At 43.2% G+C, this 24,711-nt stretch overlaps 1 protein-coding gene across 12 annotated transcripts in view; it reads right to left on the bottom strand.

Moving 5' to 3' along the window:
• Positions 1–859: 859 nt before the first annotated feature.
• Positions 860–24,711, bottom strand: part of PIAS2 (protein inhibitor of activated STAT 2) — a 28,795-nt gene continuing 4,943 nt past the window's right edge. For 2 of the 12 annotated variants that reach the window (XM_032675026.1, XM_032675029.1), the window contains exons 2-14: positions 20,307–20,781; positions 17,632–17,716; positions 16,951–17,001; positions 16,755–16,845; positions 12,787–12,921; positions 10,694–10,799; positions 10,026–10,099; positions 9,022–9,182; positions 8,301–8,434; positions 7,699–7,870; positions 5,415–5,554; positions 3,544–3,581; positions 860–2,862 (exon numbers count right to left, since the gene is read on the bottom strand). In XM_032675026.1, the coding sequence (XP_032530917.1) occupies positions 2,653–2,862; positions 3,544–3,581; positions 5,415–5,554; positions 7,699–7,870; positions 8,301–8,434; positions 9,022–9,182; positions 10,026–10,099; positions 10,694–10,799; positions 12,787–12,921; positions 16,755–16,845; positions 16,951–17,001; positions 17,632–17,716; positions 20,307–20,781 (1,872 nt within the window). In that variant the 3' untranslated portion in view covers positions 860–2,652. Of the gene's footprint in view, positions 2,863–3,543; positions 3,582–3,912; positions 4,909–5,414; positions 5,555–7,698; positions 7,871–8,300; positions 8,435–9,021; positions 9,183–10,025; positions 10,100–10,693; positions 10,800–12,786; positions 12,922–16,754; positions 16,846–16,950; positions 17,002–17,631; positions 17,717–20,306; positions 20,782–24,711 lie in introns of all 12 variants that reach the window. The other 10 variants (XR_004354410.1, XR_004354405.1, XR_004354411.1 and 7 more) reach the window with 10 other exon arrangements.

Here is a 24,711-nt window from a genome sequence, read left to right as displayed (position 1 = left end):
AAGAAAAATTAACCCTGTCCTGGCCAGAACCAGGACATCCAGTCAACTGTTCCCTGGCAGCAGAGCCCGACCCCACATCCAGCTCCCCCCTCCTGTCAGGGAGTTGCAGAGCCAGAAGGTCCCCCCTGAGCCTCCTTTTCTCCAGGATGAGCCCCCCCAGCTCCCTCAGCCCCTCCTGCTGCTCCAGACCCTTCCCCAGCTCCGTTCCCTTCCCTGCACACGCTCCAGCCCCTCAATGTCTCTCTTGTCTGAGGGCCCAGAACTGCCCCAGCACTGGAGGGGCCTCAGCAGTGCCAGCACAGGGAGGGCACTGCCCTGGTCCCACTGGACACACTATTTTCCCATTCAGGAAACACCCAAATTCCTGCTGCTTGACAGGTGCAGAACCTCCTGGAGTATGAAAATCAGAAGCCAGCTCAGGCTGAGAGCCTTCAGGAAGGTAGAGCCTTTCTGTCACTAGGATTTTAGCAGATAGCTCACTTCCAGGAATTGCAGAAAAAGTTGTAGCAAACTGATGGGTGAGGGGAAAAAAAAAAAAAAGTCCAGTTGGCGTAGGAAGGCTTTCATTGCATGCTGTTACCTGCATCTTTAATTATCTCACCTTTATCTCCTTCTGCAGTTGGCTTGAAGGTTTGATACAGTTCACTCAAAGTAGTAAGATGTCATCTAACTTTTTCTCCAAGATTTTCCTTGTGTGAGAAGGTCTTGGATAGACAAGAATGTATTTGGGAATTTGCCAAAGGAAAATTGGTGCAGGCCTCAGTTCAGTTGCAGCCTCCTCCATCCACCCTCTCCACCCACCCCAACAAATTCCCTGGTGTCTTGAGGAGAGAAAAAAAAAGCATCTTCAACAACAAAGACCAGTTTTAAATGCTTTATTCTGGAGCCCCTCTCCACACTCTACTTACAGGTCAAGTCACTGTGCAATGGTGATGCAGAAAGCACTGATCTGCTGCAGGCCATCAGGAAAAACTTCCTGAGAAGCATGGTTTTATAGGAAATAAATCATGCTAAAAACTGATCCTTAACAGGTACAAAAACTTAAACAGATAAGGAGAAGAAAAAAAGACTAGATGCACTATTAAGACCAACATGTGAACTCAAGACTGCTGTGAAATATCATACAAAAAAGGCAATAAGGAACAGTAATGCAGCATTAAAGGTGGGAGTACAGGGCAGACAAGAGTTACAAAACATTCTGCTTCAATATTTCTCATCCATGTACTTCGTTCAATACTGTAACAGCAATGGAGAGCAAAAAGCACCAGACATCCAATTAAAGAAATAACGAATGAGGAACATAAAATTAGGAAGAAAAGTGAAACCTTCACATTAGGGAAGGAATAATCTCAAATACATTTATTCAACAGAAACACACCACTTGGAAAAGCTGCTATGTCAGCATACATAGACAATACCATTATTCCAGCTCTATGGAAATGACTTGTTTTTCCTAGTCTGTAACCTCTTCCACATACAGTACTGCTGAGGTTATCCCCAGGTGTATGGCAGACACTGCACACACACGAACAAAGCAGCACACTTGGAGGAGTAAAACAGGAGGAAATTGTTCCCTTTGAAGTAGAAAAGCAACAATCAGGAGGCCAGGAAACATGGGACAAAGCATCATTGAGCCCTAAACACATAATTCCAATTAGGTGGGGACATTGTGCAGCTATGGCTTCTGCCTTCCAAAAGCCAAGCCTCCCCCACAGTCTAAGTGCAGTATTCCCATGTGGGATACAGCAGTTACTGAAGTGACAGAAACCACGAGCAAGAAATCCTTGCAAATACATCTGCACTTGAGAAACTAATTCCCATTTTATCTCCTTACAGCTGGCACAGAAAGCAACTGCACTCTCAACTGCATAGTTGGAGTTTTTGTGGTGGGGATGTGTCCTGATTCCGACATGGCAGCACAGAGACTGTGTGATGCAGGGTTTGCATAGATAGTCTGTCCCCTTCCTAGCCCAAAGAACACAAAAGAGGAAGAAGTCACAGCCTAGGATTTTGTTGCATTTGAGAAAGACATGAAATTAGGAAAAACCCCCCCAAACAATCCCATTTACAGAGGTTTCTTATATATCCCCAGGTAAGGGGGAGGTGGGGAACAAGACAAACAACACATCATGGCTATTTCAAAGCTTCATTGTCTTAATGAAGTTTATTACAGGCCCCAGTGAAAATATTAAGAATTCACTAACTCATACACTTCTGCACCTTTATCCAGGTTGTTGTTCTAGAGTGATTAAGTTCCTTTATTTATTTAAAAAAAAAAAACCACAACCTTATTAATTTTTACATTATTGCTGTTTCTTACAACCAAATTAGAAAACATTTATGGAATCCACCTAGCAAGAAAAAGGCAGTGCTCCCAGAACAAACCAAAAGCATAAACACATGTTCTCCAAGGGCCTTTTCCACACCAGCTACTTAATGAGCAGGGGAAAAAAAAAAAAAAACAAACCAAAAACCAACCATCCAACCTATCACTTCTGTCTCCTGGCATCAACAAATTTACCCCACTTTCCAGAAGGGAAATCCTTTCAAAATAAACACCAGGATGACCTCCGGGGTGATGACGATGGAGTTCCAGAGGGAGGAGCTGCAGCTCTGTGCAATGCCTGCGGGAGTCCAGTGCTGCCCCGAGTGTCAGTCCAGGGAGATGATGTCCAGGGAGATGACGTCAGGAGCGCTGCTGCTGCTGCTGCTGGTTATCACCCCGGCCTCGGGCTCGGCCCTGCCCGAGGAGCTAACGAGCGTGCTGCTCTCCTGGTGGCTGGCTGAGGTGATGATGCTGCCAGGCGTGCTGCTTGTTAAGGTTGAGGTGAGACTATCCAAAAACATAGGAGGACAGTACTGCTTGAAACAAACAATGAAGAGTGAAGAGACTAACTGCACGAGGGAAATGTATTCTCTGAAGATACATCTTCCCTACAACAAGCACCAGACACGTTTCTAGTGGAACACCATGAAGGTGTGCACAGCAAGAACCAGAGCTGTGCAAAGAGAGTAAGCAAGTGGGGATGGCACACACAAGCACTTCCCCATATCCTCCCCTTTCTGCTTTTCAAAGAATCCCAGAATGGTTTGGGTTGGAAGGGACCTTAAAGCTCATTTGTTCCACTGCCCTGCCATGGGCACGGACACGTGCCACTATTCCAGGTTGCTCCAAGCACTGTCCAACCTGGCCTTGGACACTTCCAGGGATGGGGAAGCCACAGCTTCTCTGTGCCAGGGCCTCACCACCCTGGCTGTATTCAAGTTAGGGCTGAGCACGTACTTGCTTTAGAAAGGCAAACTGCCAGTAAGGAGCGAGTTTCCAGGCCTGGGTTTATCATAGTAAGGCTAAATTGAACCCTCCTTAGTGCACCTACATTACTGGCTCTCACTGGGAAAACAGATTTTCCTGGGCTGTGGTTAGGTCCAAGCAAGTGGACTGCAAACACGGTTTGGAGGACAACAGCACCCTGATAATTATTTGAGCAGAATGTCACAAAAATCAGACTTGGAAATTAACACCACAGCGGTTCAGAAACTTACCTGTGAATCAACTGGGATTAGCGAAAGAAAATCCAGACCTAGGAGGAAGAGAAGGATAATAAATCAGTAAGTCTCTCTTTTATTCACACACAACAAATTTAAGGAATTTTTTTTTTTTGTGGTTGTAGAACAGATTTTGCAATTGATACACAGCTTCTAAATGGAATATACCACTGTGACACCACTCTCAATGACTACTTCAGGCAGCAGCAAAACAAGTTATCTAGTACAAGTGGCTCTTTTTAAGAATGAGGATGACAATGATGTATTATTCACTGGATATTGCAGGGTGGTTCAATGTGGTTGCTTAGATGGAGGTTGCCGTTTGGAGCTGTTGGTTCATAATGCAAGTTTCACTGCATATTGTACCTGACTTGGCCAAACTGGGACATGAAGAGTGTCATCACATTAAAGATGCTGGAATGAAGTAAAGTCACAACATGCACAAGTCCAAAAACAAGCAGCAGGTCTCTTCCTCCACCCACGGGCAGCCAATAAGGAAACATTTCTAATATCATCCCCGTTTTGTGTCTAGACAAATAAAAGGAATGAAGAAGAGGAAACTACAAGTAGTTCAAAGTATATCCTCTAAGAGCAGTGACAACTAGCGTCCATCTTAAACACCATTAGCGTGTAAGCATTTAGGGCAAGATGTTTAGAATTATGAAACCAATGAGAAATTACCACATTTTTTGTTTTGTTTCTAAATATTGGCCTTGTGTTTGCTATGTCAACAGAAAGAAATGATCGACTTACTCCCTCCCTCTCCCCTCACCTCCACATCTGTTCTGGCCAGTGACATCTCTCCTCCTCTTCTCCATTAGAGAGAAATTTTGAAGGAGATTTAAAGCTCAGCTGCATTTACAGAATTGACAGCTTCTTTTGTTCATGCACATTCTAGAACTTCTGTTAATACAGATGGACAACAGTTCTAGACTTCCATTCTCTCAGCTTACTCTCCTAACCAATTTGAGAAAATAACTGATTTCATAACAAGGGAGAAGTGGAGGGAGGGAGCAGTAAGGGAGCCAAAATGGACAGAGAAACAGGGGGAATGATATCCATCTCATTGCCAAACTGGTGCTGAAAGAAGAGGAAAAAACCCAGAGATGTTGCAGGGAAGGCATGGAAACAGGCAATGGAGCAGGGAGAGGGGAAGTACAGGAGGCCAAAGTGACACCTGTCACCACAAGTCACCACTTCCTGGGCTCTGGGTTTGTTACAGCCGGCCAAGAGAACCCCCAGAGTCCCTATATACAAGTGTTCTTTTCAAGGAGCCAGGATAGAAAACAATCAGTATCCCCACCTTTTGTCTGATATTTAGCAGCAGTGTTGAAGAATACATCATAGGCATTTAGGGTATGTCTAGGTAAAGAAAGTCAATAGAGGTCAGCTCACAGATTGTAGCTCACCTTAACCTTTTTCATACAGTCTAGACAGAGCACCACTACAATCAGCAAGCAGAGTATCTATACCAAGGGCTGGGATGAGTCAGCACCTTCACAACTCTACTAACTTAAACAAGCAACTACTCTCCCTCACTTCTACAGTGCATAACCACAGGATGTTTACACAAAGTCTGACTGAGCACAGCGAGAGCAGTCTCTGGCTGCTGTGCCCAAGTGCCAATTTGTACCCCAAAAGCAACGTTTGTCACACTGCTGTTGCAAAATGCAACCTGAAACTGGGCAAACAGCCTGTACTGGGCTTGTCTAGACATCACATCAGAGCAATACTGCATATAGTCTTGTTCCATTAGAAAAAAAACCAACGAAGTGTTAACCAATTTTTCAATTTTTACCCCCCCTCCTCCCGGTCCCCTTAAATTAATAATGCTGTCAGAACACACACGAAAAACATCCGGCACCTACCTGGCAAGTCCGATGAAATACTGGATATTGGTGGGTGATGGAATGGTACTGGGTACTCTGTTAATGAAGGAGGAATTGCAACAGCATCGACCGTCGTCACGCTGGGCACTCTGGCAGTGGATGGCTGGTACATGAGAACCCTGTTTCAGACAGCATGGGAAATTACAAACAACCTGGCCGTTAGTTGCAGAAGGGAAACCACACACTGCTGTGCACTCTCATTCACAAGTCACTGGGTTACAACACAACTCCAGCGTGGCTACTCACTACAAAGTATCCACTCTAATTTCCTCTTTCATAACAGTCTTCATAATAACATGACCGTATCTTGGCTCTCAACAGCAGCTGTGACATAAGAGCAAGTTGGCAAACAAAGTACAGTGCTGGAGTCATTGGTGGCAAAGACAGAAACGAGCGTCTGTGAGCACACTCAGAGGGATGTGCAGGTGGCCAAAGTCAGGAGTGCTCAGTCTGATTTCTCCTCAGAACTCCTCCTCAGTGCCAACCTGCCATGCCAGGGGCATGACTGACCATTATCCAGCCCCTGGAGCACAGATTATACATGTAGCAATTAAATATAAGCCCACCTTACTCAAAGCCTGAGCCCAAGCTAAGTTTAGCTCTCCAGGAGCATACAACCACCTCCAACCTTACTGCCTTTCCTCCTGCTGCCCAACCTCTTCACAACACTGTTACAGACACCACCACGGGTGCTCAGGCACCAGCCACATGAATAAAGTAGTTCATAAACTCCAAGTCAGGTGGAAACACCCAGAATCCTGCACTCAGCTGCTTCACATCACTCCCTCCAGCCATGAGTGTTATACACTCATGTCTTCCTCCCTGGACTCCTGTCTTTAAGCTACTTCTGGTGTCAGAAACTTGGATGTCAGACCCTCCCTTCATAAGCACCTCTCCCACTTCACCTACCTGCCTATAAGACACCCCATGGTTTTGCCAAAACCAGCAGACAACACTGTTTACAGGAGACAAGTTGTTGCCCAAAAGCCTGGCTTTGACTTGGATTTGAAGAATGAAAATGCCATATCCATACCCAAAAAGCAAGGAAAACACATGGGTCATAGAGAGACAAGAAAACTCAGTCCTCCCACAATTACGGTTGCAGGTAGCCACGTCAAACACAGGAGCATGGAAAAAAGTCTTGGTGCCTTCTGAAACTTCATTAGGAGATGCACTTGTAGCTATTTTTTCTCGTAAAAATAAGAAATAGAGTCTCTTGCAGAAGGATTCCTCCACAGTCCTCAGAAAAAAGCAACAGCATTTCAGTATTGCTGCTGAAAGTGGTTGAAGATGACCAACTCTCTGTTCACCTAAGCCCACACACACATTCTTGTGGACCAGAGACACAGAGCACCTCCTCATTTCTTCTGGTGAAACAGACGGAGTTTGGGGTTATTTACTACTATTTTAGTACAAGACATAAGAAAGACGTGGACACGCATGCAGCAACACTAACTGATGAGGCATTACTAAAAGCTGAGCTTGGAGCAGCGAGTGCTGGCAAGCCTGACCAGTGCCCCTCGCTCCCTGCAGGTCTCCAGTGCCCCACAGGCCACGAGCAAGAACAGTATGGAAGCCACAAACAGTACCTGAGCCGAGGTGCACAGATCAGGGCAGAGAAAAGGTGGCACAGCAGTAAAGTTAAGCCTGGTGCTGAAGTCAGGCCTGACTATAAAGATGGAGCAGTTGCCAGAGGACTTGAGAAGTCGTTTGCTGTGCAAAGCAAGGTGCAGGACTGACTGCTAATCACGGCCAACAACAGCGTTCAAGACATTCCAGAGCTTATCAGAGACACGGAGGAAAAGGTTGTGTCGATTCAAAACAGCAAAGTGCCTCCCTTGGATGAAAGACACCACACAGCCTTGCTCCCTGGGCACCAGAGCAGATTAGATAAAGGGTGTAACAAACAGCAAGATAAAGGATCACACTTTAAGATGGCACTAACTTAGCAAGAATGCACAGAACTCCTCCACACAGCATAATCTACTTTCTCATGGGAACACTGTCCACTAGATTAGTCAGCTTCCTTTTCTATGAAGAAACATCCCTGCAAACACAGCAACAGTCAGTGCAAGTCTTTTGTAAGGTGTAAAACTATTTAATAGTGTTTTGCCTGCACAAAGTTACCGTATCAATACAACCTTCTGCAAGGAGAGGCCTAGAAATTCTCCTCTGGAAGTGTGGAGCTGGATCCCCAGTCCATTTCTCCACAGATCAGTTTATCTGAGACATTACAGAACAACTAACTTTAAAATTGACAAACCCTTTAGTTGGGCTCCCTTGTATTTCAGACATGAATATGCACTTCCTTTTGGCAGGAGGATCTTCCTCTTCATCGGAAGAGCTTTCTGTTGTCAGGTCGATAACGTCAACTTTCTTCTTGTTAACCTCACTGGCCACTGTCACAGGACAGGGTTTGCTAACAACACTGGAACCTGAAGAAGAAAATAAAGCACTGTTCTCTAAAGGCTGGTGACATCAGCAGTTTCTATTTGCAACACAACCAGGAACTCAGATCCTGCTTTATGGATCACCTTCCTGGCCACTGCAGAGAATGTTACAGCCCAGTAAATGTTCTGTGACCATTCTGTGTCCCATTGAGGATATTAAAGCACAAACTTTCATCTTAACTTATCAGTTAAGGGATGCAAAAGCAACCTTTTCATTTTCTTAACTGCTATTATAAAGAGCAAAGACAAAGCCCAAAAGCGCACTCTTTGTTTCTTAGTTCAAATTACAAGACAGTCAGAAGTACTAAGCCCTCCACAAAACAAACACCAACACCCACATACATTATCCAAGCTACAATTAAGTCTCCAAGACTTAATTTTTGCTGGTTTGCAATCAGTACCCAGATGTACATACTTTCTATTTTGGTACACTGAGAACTTGAGACTTTCACAGCTTCTTTCTTTGGCCTCATGGGGCACCAGGAGCCATCTTCTTGGAATTTGATCTCATCCACATCTGAACATTCATTAAGGATTTCCATAAAGAGCCTGAAAAATAAATTTTCCCTTTTGAGTCCAAGTGAAATTTTTCTTCTAAGTGAAAAGGAGACACAGTAGAAAAGATAATTATGATCACCTTCCACCCACTCTTCTCTCTCCTTAGTTCCTGCTTACCTGAAAGCCTGTAATTACAGGCTTTGCAGATATCAGAAAAGATTATCCCAACCTATCCATATTTCACTCCAAGATTACTGTAATTCACAGATTTTCATACAAAAGCAGAAATCATCACCATTTGAACCAAGTTTGGCCATTTTTTTTATGAGTTAAACTTTGAAGTTAACAGCTTTCAGAGACAGGGACATGTGAAAGGAAGACCTATCCCTAGATGTCACATTTGGATTTCTCCAGTGGAAATACACTGAGGCTCAAGAGTCTCATGATGCACTTAGGAGATAACTCACATAGTTTTCTACATGAGAGGAGAAATTAAGAGACTCTAACAGTTCCTTCCAGTCTAAAGCATTTTGACAAAAAATAGTATGAAATGGCTAAACCTCAAGAACCAAAGTAGCTGTCAAGTACATAACGAAAACTTTTAAGTAACTGTGTAATCTGCAAACCCAGTCTCTTACCCATCTAGTATTAGGCTCTCATAAGCTGCCTTTTTGTCACAGACAGGGCAGATCCAGGTAGGCTTCTTTTCATTCATTTGAAGATAAAGAGCAGCATCGAAACACTGCAGGTGTGTGCAAGTCACAGCCCGGCAGGGGATTGTCAGTCTCATTTTTCCCAGCTGCAGGAGATGCATTTAAAGAGTGTCAAAACTGAAGACAGAAGCAGGCCTGGATGGTTAACAATGAATCCAGAGGCACTGGGTGAAACAGCTCTCTCTGCTCCTACAGAGGTGCCCTGGGATAAGGGTGCTGCCAACAAATCCACCCCACCACAGGACGTACAATGCTCCTAAAGGAACAATTAATCTACATTCAAAGGCTTCCCAAAGCAGAAAACAGTCAGGAACGTTTCTAATGGACCTGCAACCATGTTATTTCTAGGATCCTATTTTTAATAAATTACCTACTGAAGTACCTGCTTTCACAATTTTCTTTTAACTGAAAAATTCAGGCGTTTTCCCAAGCTCCATGTACTAGTGAGACTCAGAATGACCAATTTCTGCCCGGGAACAGAAACCCCAAGGCAGCAATACCTTGCTACAAGATGACCAACCTTTTTTTTGCTATAGTAGCGGCAGTACAAGTAAAGCTATCAAGATGAGGAGGTATGGATTTTACTTACTTTTACTGTATCCTTTAATTATAAACCAGCCTGCCCCATTAGCCTCAACACCTCAATATACAAAGTTACTCCCTCTACAGACATCACTATACAGGCACAAGCAGCAACTTGCCTCAGTGCATCACAACTGAGGCATTCACAGTTCTAAACCACAGATGGGTGACTGCTGCTACAGCCAGGTGCTTTAGATGCAGCCTTCTCCCCACTACTCTATATTGGCTCATTAATATAAAATACAAAGCCAGTGAGGTTTCTAAAGCAGGGCTTCTGAAAAGCAGCCCAATTCTGCACTACAGATGAAAATACAAATCTGTATCTGTAAGTTTCCAGCCATACTTACAGGACACATCAGAGATACCCGCAGACTGGTTGTAGCAATCTCACTATCAGGATCTGCAGTTAGCTTTTCTTTAACTATTTAAAATAAAGTAGGAAGTTATACACAGACATCATTATTTCAAATGCTAATCTTGATTCACTGGTACATGTACTTTCTTCCAGCCATCTAAAAAAATTAAGCATCTAGGAAGCTAGTTCGTAGCAATATCAAACAACAGCTTCACTACTTATCAGCAATTGGCAAACTGCATCACAACGTTATCTGATGCTGTTTGATTGCAGATGCACTAACAGCCACATGGTTAGTAGAGCAAACTCAACCCAACATGTGAAGAGAGAAATGAAACAATTATCGATGAGTAAGGTACGAGTGAAGAGAACTTTAAGATATTTACCTGCACCTCACAGCCCAGCACAGTAAGGGGTGCTCATGGCATTCCCATAAGGACATTTCAGATGGGATCTCTAGGTGTGCTCCCTACCAGCACAGGGGACCCTCACTTAAAAAAAAGTGTGATGCCTCAGCAACAGCAAAGGGAACCTGTGACAACCTGGGCACGGACTTTCATCTCAAAATGCTGCAAATCCCTTCTGTATTACCAGTTTTAGCTTTAAAGAGACACCAACCACCCTCCAAAAGTACAGGACAGGCAAGTTAATGAGACTTACTTAGTGCTCTGGAATGGTCGGGGTTTCTGATACCTTTCAGTTTTAACCTCTGCAAAAGCATAGCTGAAGTGAGCTGACGGACGAGATACACAGACATGGAGTAACTCTACAAAGAGAGTGATTAAAGGTGAAATGTTGATTTCATACAGTACTTCCACTATGTCAACAGATCACTATTTACACTAGCTGTACCATACAGTAAAAACAAAAACCTGACTTTTTGCTTAACTGTTATTAAAAGCATTGACAGACAACTTCAATTTTGTGGAAGACCAATGCTGTGCCAGAATTCTCTGGCCAATCAAATTCAACTGTCTCACTCCAGTTATGACAACTAAGAAAAATAATTCCACAACCAAGAGACAACCTTGGTTCTTTTCTTGAAAAGATCAATTAGATAACGACACATCTCATACACACAGTCTTTAGGAACTTTTTACATTCGTATCCTAAATCCTTCCCTTTTCACCAGTGTCAGCGGGGAGTTCAAAGGATCACATGACAGAAGATATATGGTCTTTACAGTGCAAACACTACACCTTCAGATGGCACAGAACTGCCCCAGTTTCTTTGTACCTTTTCTTTAGTTTGTTCTGCACTTCTAAGCCGAGCCTTGTTACACCGTGTTCACTCTGCTGAGCCTGGCCCAGCTCCCTGGCATTTCCTACTCCTCCCTAACTCACACCACTTGCCAGCTTCTTTTGTTCAGTGCTCACTCCCTCTTTGAGGTCACTAATGAAAAGTCTGCAAGCCCCACTGCTGCAGGATAATAATGGTTTCATCTGTATAATGAGCGCAATCCATGACCTTTTATTTCCACTCTCTGCCAGCCACCTTCCTCTGGCTCCTGTACTGCCTGGGTACTGCACAGGCATTTTAAACAACACCTACAGCTCTGCTCTTCCTTTACCACGTAGAGGAAAACCAGCTCTTACCTAGACAAGCAGATAAATTGATCTAATTGCATGTGAAACCACTAAGAAACAAGGATTTTTGGTGGTTTTTTTTTTAAAGAACAACCATCTGTTGCCTACAGAGAGGATGCTACAGGCTCAGGTCTGCCCAGCTCTGAGGGGTTTATAACCCTTTCGCTCAGCAGCCCTTCATTATCAACCCAGTCCATGCCAACACCACATGAGCTGCTGGCACCCCATGCTGTCCCCCAGGGTCTCACTTTGAGGATGAAAAGCAACGGCTGCTACACAAGTTCTGGCACCAACTTTAAACCAAAGAACTCGCTTCACCTCTCAGGGCAAGAGGGAGGATGTCCAAGCATTCCAAGTCATCTGCTTCTATGAGAATATGCTTTGGCAGTACAGGGGGAAGGAAAGCAGGAGTCAGCAGGAGAGCCAAGACCACACACAGTACTGGAGTCATCTAAAGATTCTGTGCTTTGATTGGGAAGCAACAACTTAGATCCTTCCCTCCACCTCTGTTTTAGAAAAATCACCCTTTGATGTCAGCACTGCCCTTCATTTATTTTATGAACATTAGCTTTCTCTGCAATTCATTTTTAAAACTTTAATATAAAAGCTTATACTGGAGTCTCACTTTGAAACATGTGGTGCCTTCAGTCCACAGAATTTGATTCTGAAGAACAACTTAAGCAGCAAACTACTTTGGTAACTGAATCCAGAATTCACACAGCCAGTCGGAGATAAAGGAATAAGTAGTTTTTGACTTGCCAAGAGCTGAAAGGGTGTTGCAACAATTATTTAAACCTAGGATGAAGTCAGAAATTCCTTGCACTCTCCCTTTCTTTCCATAATAAATCCACAGGGGGATTTACTATTTACACAAAAAGAATTTGCTATTTTTGACATGCATTTCAGGCAAACCCTTAAAGGAAGATTTCTAATGTGAATCCCATAAGGAAGTCTTTCCATCTGTATGTGAATCTTATATGTGCTACTGAAAACTACCACAGTTTTAGAGCAAACTTTGCTTCCTGGCACTGATGGTGAGTTCAGCCACCTAACACTAAACACTTGCTGGTGTGTGCCTTGCCAGCCACATCAGGCAGCAGGGGGACAGGAATGCTAGAAGAGGTTATTTAGACAAACTTCCCACACCCTACAGAAAACACAGATTACCTTTCCAATTTCAGAAGCCCAGGAAATGGAAATCTGGTTTGGCACTGCTGACGACAGCCTAACTAGAGATGTGATATTCAAGGGACGACCAGGTCGTTTCTGTTCAATTCCATTTTTTGGTGGAGGAGCATATCCCTGTGGGAAGAAAGGACAATTAATGTGTTACCAAGTCTGCTGACACAGACTTGTTTTAAACAGATCCATGGGAAGCAGGTAAACCTAGAGGCTCTCTAGGCTGCAGACCAAATCCAACATTTATTCTGAGAAATATCAGTCTTTGACAGTCTAACACTGTAAGCTAAGCACAACTATAAGGTATTTTTTGTTTTAAAAGGGTTTTACAGGAGTGCTGAAAAGGTGGAAGAGAACACAGTTTCGGACCAGGTAAGTTCACTGGAAGAGTAAAAGGTTATACTGATGCTTCATCCTTTTTGCCCTGTACCCCACTGGGAGAGAGTGGAACATCACAAGGACACAGCCTTAGTGACAAACACAGCACGACATGAAGAGTTAACTCAGTGTTTCACACAGAGAAAACACTTCACTGATTCTATCTAAGAAACAATGTCTTGTCCAAGAGCCCCATATCTCCTTGGTACCTGCTTTGCCTTGCATGAACTACACCTGGCCCCATTAGCAACAAGTGTCACCTGTCCTTTGCCAAGGCCCCCGAAGGAGGACTGTACATGGAATATCAGCTGTATGTAAAAGATCACAGAATCACAGAGTGGTTTGGGTTGGAAGAGACCTTAGAGATCATCACATTCCAACTTCTGCACCATGCAATCAGCCTGCAGCTTATTCCTCTCACCCTGCATCCATCACGATGAACACAAGCCAGTCTGCAACAGAAACTCTGAGGATCTCTCCCCTGAGGTCACAGACAGCCTTCAGTAACTCACCTCAAACTCATCCCGCACCTGAAGGATGCCAACAAGAGACTGCAGCTCTGTCTTGCACAGAACTGACTGACAGATTTCATTTAGTTCAAGGCAGTGTTGTTTTATACAAGAAACACTCCCGGAAAGAATATGCTGGAAAAACGTGTCTTTCTTTACCCAGAGAAACTCATGCATTCACAGACTAGTGCTTGGGAAAGGAGTCACTTTGAAACATGGTAAGTCTGAAAATAAAAACAGTAATAATAAAAAAAAAAAAAAAATAAAAAAAGCCTCTTCCACCCACTAGACCAGCATACCATAGGATAATCACTGCCTTTAGTGGTGCTCACCACAGATGAGTGACCAGGAACTTCACCACGTGTGCTTTACCCCAGAACATAGAGGCAGCAGACTCATGGGGACTGCTGACAATTTCACATTTAAAAGATGGAATGATTTGCCTTTTCTTTAACAAGACAAAACAGCTGCAGCCATTTATAGAGCATACATCCCTATTGCTTTGCTGTAGTAGGCCTTTCTCTACTAATGAGTTTATGTGGATGAATACACCATTCCTGCAATATTTAGGAGGGTATTTCCACCCATACCATACCAGCCAAAATAACCCTGCTACCTCCAACCTACAGTGAAGCCGCCCTGCTTCCAGAAGAAAAAGAATGCAAATTCCCTTACATTTCCCAATTTTTTTTCTTTTTTTTTAGAGACAGACTCTGCAGTGCACGTGACTCATTTCAGTGAAGCTTTTGTTGAGGTTTTCTTCCACAGACGTTTTTCTTGAGAACAGATTCACCCTAAAATTCCTACAACAAATTTGAAGCCTTCCCTTCCTATCCTCCAGGAGCTGAGAGCACTCTGCTTGCCTTTCACAACCAGAATGGGCTGTTTAGTCAGGCTGCCAACTCCAGTGGCAAGCAACTGCCAACATTATTTGGACCTTAAGTCTTCCATGCTTCTTCCAAGAACCATATTATTCAAAGCAGGTATCATCTGCTATAGCCAGGAAATTTATCAACAGAAAGAAGACTGCTCTTCTATCTGGCTATTTCCAACCTGCCCTGCCCTACTGGACTTTGGCCTTTGAAAGGGACCTGCAGTGGCCCATGGAGGTCCCCTGAGACGAAAAGCAATTTATCTTTTGACTTCCCTACAGGAGACTTCGACAGGAGAAGCCCCCGCTGTAATGCAACATGTATCAAATCCTTGTTACCAGCACGGCAAGCTCTACATTTATTCCTTTTAATTCAGACCCAACACTAAGAGGAGGACACAGATGTAGGAGTACAAAGAAACACTGTGTTAACATGAGCTGGCACAACCTGAACCAGCATTGGCACACTGGCAGCATTTCCATGAAGCTTCTGGTAAGGACTGCAGCCAAGGAGATGACCAAGAAAAATGTACAGACACCTGCAGAGGCAAGAACTGCCATACCAGGGAAAGACAGGTCAGTGCTCACTTATGAACTGTGCAAGCTGGCACCAGAGACTAGTATCACTCATTATTTACCTAGCACCAACACTACTGAGATGGACAATGCCGGTCTTTGAGGCAAAGAGGTTATCTTACTCTTCTTGCAACAGAAAGGAACCATGAGAGGATGCAGACAGTGACCACATCAACTAAAAAATGTCTGCAGAAGCACTCAGACTGAGACTGTATTTGTCATTCAGCTCATAGTGAAGGAGGAGGGGAAAGGAAGTTGCCAAGACAACAGTGTTTTTTTCACTTTCTCACCTAAAGTTCTGCTAAACAGATGAAAGAATCATCTTATGACATGCAGGAAGAATCTACAGGATTTAGATCCAAAGCAAAGCAATAATCCAAGACTACAGTTTCTGCCATGACTGTGACAAGTTACACACAAAATGGAGAGCACAACACAGCACAGCAGGGTGTAAACTATATTAACTCCCATAAAAACTGTAAACTGTATTAACGAGACACTGATGTCCACAAGATAACAACAGACCCAATTCTTTTTGGTTGGTTGCTGCAAGAAATTAAGACAATCTGCCAAAGAGAGGAGAAAATGCTCAAGGTCATCGCAGAGAACGTACGTGGCACTTGCAAAAAGTACTGACCAGAAAACATACAAAAGAAACCCTCTTATACCCTGAAGACATAAGTAGGAGGAAGAGAAACTGAAGAGTCTCATTTAAGCTGCATAGAGGCACCAAAAAAAAAAAAAAAAGTCATGGCTGCATAAGGGAGGAGGGAGGGTACAGGACAACACATCTGACACACCAAGACGGTTACAAGCATTCTGAAAAAGAAGTTTCACACTCTCTCCTGCCAACCAGCATCTTTGCAAACCCACTGCTGAAAAACACCTCTGTACTATGACTTTTTCCATCTTCTATAGGTTCCAGAACTATTTCTGAGTGGGTTGTGTAAGAGTTTCTCTCTGTTCTCTTGAACAGAGAAACCTATTCCAGGGGTATTTCGAGAATGAGAGTGCTTTTCCCTTTCTGCATATATCCCAGCAGGTGACCCTGCCCATGTACCGCAACATCAGACACCAGTGAAGTGTGACTGCCAACACTGTTCTGTCCCAGTATCAGCAAATGCTGCAAAGCCTAAGAAGTGCCTGTTCATCCCCATAATTAACTCTGCTCTACCCAGAACAGATGCATGGCAATGTACAAGTGGCACACAAGAACGTGATGCCATTCCCTTGTGACAAGGAAGAACTTAAGCCTATCACAAACTCAGACTGCCCACACAGCAGGAAATATCACCCTCAAATAAACTCAGCCTAAGGACTCATGAGGAGGATTCTCCATGCAGACACTGGTTTGTTCCTGACATATTCTGTTATGTTAACTGCAACAGATGAGGTTCACTATAGGTGGCTACAACACAATTAGTCCATGCAGTGGCTGTAACATGATTAATAGCAGTAATGGCTATCTCACACAGCAAATGTAAAACCCACATGCCTAACATTAGAAGAATTTGACTATTTGACTAATAGCTTGACTATTTTAGAAAGCCAGCATTACAGAGGAACACAACCTCCCCCCCCCCATAAGCCACCAAGAAGCCACAAATGATACAAACATTTACCGGCAATGGAAAAAGCTTCCCATTTACTTTAATACACAAACTATTAGGATAATTATCTTCTTGAGGGCAGCTTGTCTCTGCTAGGCATAACCTGTGTACACAAAAAAGAGAAAGCATCATTTTCAAGTGTCCCCACAAACACTTATGTTACATTAGCCAATTAAGAAGTTTTAAGAGAACACTACAGAAAAGGTACCTTAGCTGAACTTGGACTGTGTAATCTCTCCTGCCTCCAGGCAAGAAGTCCCTGTGACAAAGAGAAGAAAAAAAGTACCCATTGAGACAGCAGGACTCATATTCCTGTCATACACAGACAGAACTGGCACACCTGCCCCAGCATCACTAAACTTTGCTCTCATTTTTCTTTTACTGAGCTATGAACAAGTCTTACAAGCGACACTTCTGTTTGGCTACTGCTAAGTTATGCAGGACCTCAGTACCAGCATCCTCTATCAAGAGTTTACAGTAGCCATAAAGTTTGATGATGCCAGAGAGGAAAAAGCACCTATGAATTATTTTGGTTTACACCATTGGTCTTGCAACAACACGAACCCTGGGACAAACGATAAAAGCAGTCTTCCATTCCTGCAGACAGGAAACATGCAGGGAAGAGAAGCTTTCCACCCCGCTAAATAGTGTCAATTATTTAAAAATCAGTAAGTGTTAACTCTTTAATGCGGTAGGATTTACCCCAAATGCACACAAATTCTATGCACAGTAGTTCCTGAAGAAAACACGACAGATAAACTCAGCATAACTTGAGGATTATCACTCTGCATCTACAGAGTACATGATGAACAAAATGAACAAAAACCCGCACACTTTCTCCTGAAATTTTGCAGAAGTGTACTTACATTATGCCACACTCATTTCTTACCTGGAAATACAGATTTCTCTGACTTGCTGGGGTGTTAAAGCAAAGATAAAAAACTTCTCTTGGAATCGCTGAATACTGCTCTGTACTAGAAAAAGAGAAACACAAAAGAGGTTGAACCACAATGATTAAAGTCATTGATTAAAGCAGGATCTGCAATTGAGTTTTTCCTGGAATGAGGCATAAGTCATTGAATGTACTCAAATTGTGGTTGAATTGCATGTAACTGTCACAAGGAAAGCAACGGAACAAATCACTCATTCAACTACACTCAGATGGCTCAACATCATGTTACACTTCAGTACTAAAGCAGCTTGGCAAACTGTGTTACAATCCTTTCTCCCAAGAGAGGAAGGCTCAAACAAACACACAACAAAATATTACACTGGATACCTGACATAAGGAGGTCCACAGAGATGCTGACAACTCCTGTAACCTACTACAGGAAGAGAACGTGCACCAGAAGTTATCAATGGGCAGCTGGGAAAATTCAGAAACAGCTAAAAGTAACTAAACCTTTGGGGAGACAGGGAGAGACCACAACCCCTAGTGCCAGAGAAGCCAGCTAGACTTTGTATCTGGAATCACCCATCAGTAGCATCTGGTGAAAAAATAAATAACTACAACTTTCACATCACAGTCCAACTTGTCTGTCAGTGACAGGAAGCAGCAAGATTTTAGTATTAAAGGTCAATAGTACGCACATTTTACTTTTCTACTTTCTTTCAACTTGAAAACTTAAAAATCTTGACCTGAAATAAAGGCAGGCTAGACATGTCCAATTTAAAATAAGCAGCAAGGAAGACATATGCAAAAACAGCACAACTAAACCAGGCATACTTGTGAGAGCTGGACTGCCTTGGACACTGCAATATTGAGCAGATAATATCTCTATGCCCAGAAAAAACACACAAAAACAGAAGACAAACTTGAAATAGAGCCCAGGTGGAGCAAACACACATCAAGTTCTTCAAACAGTTACAAACAGCTACACTGTGCACATATGCACATACACACCACAGGAGGCACTTGATATTTTAAAATAATACTTGAGTACATGTCAAAAAGACCATAGAAATATTTTGCTATTTAATTAAGTGGGGGTTAAAACCACACACCTACACTTGTGTTCTCATGTTAGTGCAAAACAATACCTACACTCATCCCTTTTAAAAGAGTTGCAGTGAAGTGGATTGAACTCTCTGACCTACTTGTTATTTGAATCCTTAATTCCCAAACACCCAAAAACTGTTTTTTCCATGTCCCAGTTGCCAAGGTCTAGTAACTGGGAACATAAGATATCCACATAAATATAAAAATATTAAGTAAAAGATGCCAAATTTGCACATGAGTCCATGATTAGAATGATTTTCAGCCAATGTTACCATAACCCTACAACATCTGAAGTGCCCATTATTTGCATATCAATTACTCCTCATATCTGATTTCTATGCTCATCCAGGACATTGTGGCACTGACAGGTTATCTCTGCAAGGGTAATGACAGCACAAGCCAGAGCTGTCCAACACCAAAATAGCTATTGCACCAATACCCACGTAGATATTAAACCCTCCTCTAACAGAGTGTCACAACAGACACAGAGAAGTGACAACTGGCACTGTAAATAACATTTCTTAGTAAAGTTTTCTGCTTTAGGTACTGGAGTATGACCAATGATCAGTATATGCCTCACTGAAATATAAGACACAGACTAAAAGGCTTTATGATCAGTTGCAAAAATAAAATGTTTAAGAGGATGCAAACAGCTTATTACTAAATAGTTAGGGAACTTTTTTTGCCTTTTAAAGGTAAGCCACATTGAACTTCAAGACAGAAAACGTAGTTCCAAATAATTAAACATAGAAGACTGAGGCACTTGAGGAAGACAAACCAGATTTCAGGTTATTTGGAAGACAAAGGTCCACTCCACGTTATAACATCCAGCATGGCAACAACCTTTAGGCTAAGAAACCTTCAGCGCTCTGAGCTCAACACTGAACATCCCAGCACAAAGTATCTCTTTCACTGACAGATGCCAGAGCCTGCAGAATTGTTGCAGTGAGATAAGGGTAAAAGAGACAAATGAATTTGTTCTCTTTACATTGTTGCAACTTGTAAGTTACTGAGACTCTGAAATCCTTTTCCTATTGACCCGGACAGAACTATTCCTCATCTGTAACAGGTAGAGTTTTCAGGTCCAAAATCTTTCAGCCAAAAAGAGGAGGTTCAGACAAGGTATTAGGGAACATTTTTTTATCAGGAGCGTGATCAAACACCAGAACAGGCTTTTTGGAGAGGCGGTCAATGCCCCAAGCCTGTCAGTGTTTAAAAGGTATTTGGACAATGCCCTTAAATATTACTCTTCAACTTTCAGTCAGACAGCTGGACGACCACTGTAGGTACCTTCAAACTAAACTATCTGGTTCTATTATTTAATATTCAAAAGACAAAGGTCTTTAATCATATTACATTTACAAAAGAGAGCACTATTTTCCGTGAAGCATAGCTTTGCACTTCTGGGGACAAGTGGTGCAGAGAGGGCAAGTAGAAAGATGAGAAAGGAAAGGTGTTGCCACTTCTCCCCAGGAGCAAAAAGCCATTTAAGTCTGGGCTCAGTACTGTCAGAAGCAACACTTATTTCATGAATTAAGCCATCTGCAGAGGTGGTAAACACTTACCTAGACTCGTGGGTTTTATGAGCACATCAAGCACGTCGTAGAAAGGTAAGCTTTTCAGCTGGACATCGGGATGAACGGGTGGGATTGGAGGGGACGGCTGCTGCATCTCAAAGTGAGACTTAGTGTCTTGGAGGAGCACGGACCTGACAGGCGAAGAAGGAGACTGAGGTGTGACCGAAGTGGAAGGGAGTGTGTGAATGCCAGAAACGGCCAGGTCAGGCTCCACAGGAGAGGAACTACTGTCCAAGTTGAAAGCTGCAGGTTTTATTGCCGATAAATCTGAGAGTCCCTCGATCGTCCTGGGGTACCGTCGCCTGTAGAGTTCTCGGATTTTGATCTGAACTGCCGGGCTGCAGCCGCTTTTCACTAAGTGCAGAGCCCTCATCAGGAGGTCATGTTTGCGCCCACTTTTGTTACGTCCAGCAAACCCCAGCAACACTTGCAGTTCAGAAACACGAAAACTTGATACCATATTCTAGAGAGGAGAGAGAGATAAGCACAGGTGAGCCAAGAGTGACCCAAGGAGGCCTTTTCAAGGAGCATGATGAAGCATCTACTTTCCGTCATCGCACCTTAGGTACTACCCACACCCTGACAAAACAAAAGAGCACATCTGGTTTAAAATGAAGAAACAAAGTGTCCAGGATGCAGGTTGAGTTTGGTTGAGTTAATAACTTCAAAGACTTGTTTCCACAATGAAACAATACTAACAAAGCTTTAATGCAACTCATGCAGCGTTACCTTAAACTCACAGGCAGAAGCACATTCTGTAACACAAAGTAACTGGCTCACTTCAAGGAACAAGCAAACACAACAACAACAAAATCAGATGAATCAGTACTGTGACCTGTCTTCCAACACATTTTAAGCACTTCCTTACTTTATTTCTCAATTTCTGCATAGTTTGTTGTGAAATTCCCTTTATTTTGGACAGAGTGTTAAAGGCAGGCATGAACAGAGACAGGCACAACAGGTTTCACTGCTGAAAGGATGGCACAGCAAGGCAGAGTTTTTAAAAAGCCACACTATATCTTACTGTATACAGTCTACATACATCATACAATAGACACAGACAATTAGCCAACAATATTGATTCTTCAAATGTCACAAAAATCTTCCTGTCCTTTTTGTATCACATTCTGGCAACTTGTGACACAAAGATCTCTTCAAAGAAAATAATACTATTCACTCGGTTATCGAGGTTACTTGTGCAAGACTTTGAGGATTGAACTATGGTGTTTTGACTTTGCCTTCCCTAATCCTTACTACACAGAGTTTACACCCATGTGTTCTAACATAGATCTGATCTCAACTGACGTTATAACACAACTGTGGCTCAACTATGGAGTCAGTCACCAAAAAACTCAAAACTTCCCCTGTGCCCCAGCTGCTTGGTCCCTATCCCCCGCCTTAACATTGTGAAAATTGTTTTGACAGTAAGACCACGAAATTGTGTCAGATGAAAACTGAACTTAGAACCACAGAATCATTAAGGTGGGAAAATCCCTCTAAGATCAGAGTCCAACCATTCCCCAGCACTGCCAAGGCCACCATTAACCCATGTGCCCAAGTGCCACATCCACAGAGTGTTTATATCTCTCCAGGGATGGGGACTCCATCACTGCCTTGGGCACCCTCTGCCAAGGCTGGACAACTGTTTCCATGAAGAAATTTTCCCAGATATCCAATCTAAACACCATCGCCACTCCCAATGCAACTTGAGGCCATTTCCTCTCATCCTGTCTCTTGTTCCCTGGCAGCAGAGCTCAATGCCCCCCCAGCTACCCCTCCTGTCAGGGAGTTGCAGAGCCAGAAGGTCCCCCCTGAGCCTCCTTTTCTCCAGGATGAGCCCCCCCAGCTCCCTCAGACGCTCCTGCTGCTCCAGACCCTTCCCCAGCTCCGTTCCCTTCCCTGCACACGCTCCAGCCCCTCAATGTCTCTCTTGTATGAGGGCCCAGAACTGCCCCAGCACTGGAGGGGCCTCAGCAGTGCCAGCACAGGGAGGGCACTGCCCTGGCCCTGCTGCCACATCACGGCTGGGACAGTCCTGGGGCCATTGGCCTCCTGCCCCCCTGGGCACACCTGGGCTCGTGTCCAGCCACTGTCAGTGGCCATTTCTTGTGCCATTAAAAGATAGCAGGAATAAGTAGCCAGGACCTGACTTTTCAAGGCCACATTATTTGTGCACATCAAAACAGCCATCTAAAAATACTATGGCAGTACTCTCATCAGGCACACCCTTTCTTCATTGTTGAGGAGACACGAATTCAGACATTGAATTTCAACATTTCCAGGCAGCCTGTTTGGATATACTCATGCCTCTATCAAGCAGATATTTTGATCAGAGCTAACACAGCAGCCTTGAAACAAGTATTCCCCTCAACACCCTGTCTATAAATGCACCACAGACACAGGAGGCAGAGAAAACAGTCACATTTGGCATTGAGCAGCTCACCCAAACTTCTGAAGAGCTCCGCAGCAGATGTCACCTTAATTTCATCCCATCAACTTCTTTCAACAGGAAAATAATATAATACAAGAGGAGATGGAAACAGAATTCCACGGAGTTTGCAAACTGCTGGAGAAGTTTAGTTTCCACCTGGCATTCCCCTTCTACTTTTCCTTACTCTCAGTCAAACAGGGCGAGGAAAAAGTGTTTCAGCATTCATAAAAAATGGTTTGAAGCACTATAATAGCTTTACAGTTATGACACATGAAAGAGGAGCTGTGTTAAAATACTGATATTCATGAATTTACTGAGAACTTGATGTTGCATGCTTCTGTAGATGGCTGCAGAAGTTTGATAGCAACTCCAGCTCCTTTATTTCAGAAGCAGGCAGTAAGTATGATTCTGGATTCCATAATCAGAATGCAAATGAGCAAAATAATCCCTTACACAGATTAAGGAAACAGCATGCATTGCAAAATACCATCTATTACCCTGCCTGCTGCCTTCTGTGCATTCCTGCAAGTTAATCAAGGTGAAATGTGCAGTCAGTCACACCTCAGAACAGCTAACATTTCACAGGGAAATTCCACAAACTAGCACTTTGCTACAAGAAGACACAGGCTGGCTTCAATACCATGGTCAGAAAAATTTTAAATTAACACCCACATTAGAAGTGCTGGGAGCATAAAAAGATACACATACTTTTGTCCATTTCAGGCTTTTGAAACAAGTCTTGCAAGGGTAAAGTTTACTGTAAGTATTTAAACACTGGCTTTTACAATATTTCCCCCCTAAAGCTGATTCCACATTCACTTTAAGGCAACAACCACCATGTAAATGAAAACACCCCTCATCTGATCAACAAATTCTGCCTGACAAATCTGAAATAAAAGAGGTGAGAATGTGCAAACCTCATGAAGTTCAACAAGGCCAAGTTCAAGGTGCTGCACCGGGGTGGGGGCAATCCCAAGCACAAACAGAGCATGGGTAGAGAATGTTGCTCAGCCAGGTGATGCTCTATAGAAACCTTAGAGCTCCTTCCAGTGTCTAAACAGGCTCCAAGAGAGGTGAAGAAGGACTTGAGACAAGGGGAGTGGCTTCCCATTGCCAGAAGGCACTGTTAGATTGGATATCAGGAAGGAATTCTTGGCTGAAAGGGTGGTGAGGCCCTGGCACAGGTTGCCCAGAGAAGCTGTGGCTGCCCCTGGATCCCTGGAAATGTTCAAGGCCAGGCTGGACGGGGCTTGGAGCAACTTGGGATAGTGGAAGGTGTCCCTGCTGTGGCAAAGGGAGTGGAAATGGATGGCCTTTGAAGGTCCCTTCCAACCCAAACATTTCTACGATTCTATACACATTTTACCTTCTTACTCCATTTACAGACATAAAGTGGACACTCTTATCATCAACACAGTTTTATGGACACAACATACATTTTGGAGCATTTATAATTATGGTGCAAGGCAGGTATTGCTTCCAACAAACCCTACCAAGTTATTTTCTTTTGAGGTTCCAGCAATATTGCAGAAGACTGCAGCCTAGTTATTAACATGCTTTTCACATCACTCAATTAAGATTAGACATTCAAGTTGTGTCGTGTAAATGCCATCAATTTTCTCTTAAGAGAAGTTCTTTACAGCTGCACAGCCCAATAAAAAAGCCTTTTTAACACAGAAGACCAAAGCTATTTTAGTTTTAATGTTTCTCCATGAACACAAAGAGTAGTTTGACAGAACTCTAAAGAAGGAAATCAGACTACATAATTCAAGCACTTTTATATTCCAGAAACATTTTTCCCCCTGAAATTCATACTTGAAGGTCATATGAAGTTTCTTATTACTAAACTTTAGCAACCATGATTAATCAGCAGAAATACTGTTCCAAAGCATTAAGCCGTAGGTGTATCTGATGTATCCTCTTTATGAAGAAAAAAAAAAAAAAGGCAGCTAAGGCCTTGCA

This window comes from Chiroxiphia lanceolata, chromosome Z (genome assembly GCF_009829145.1).
Source record: "Chiroxiphia lanceolata isolate bChiLan1 chromosome Z, bChiLan1.pri, whole genome shotgun sequence".
In the NCBI taxonomy this organism is placed as follows: Eukaryota; Metazoa; Chordata; class Aves; order Passeriformes; family Pipridae; genus Chiroxiphia; species Chiroxiphia lanceolata.
The sequence above is the reverse complement of the archived record's forward strand: the minus strand, read 5'-3'. Positions and strand labels throughout refer to the sequence as shown.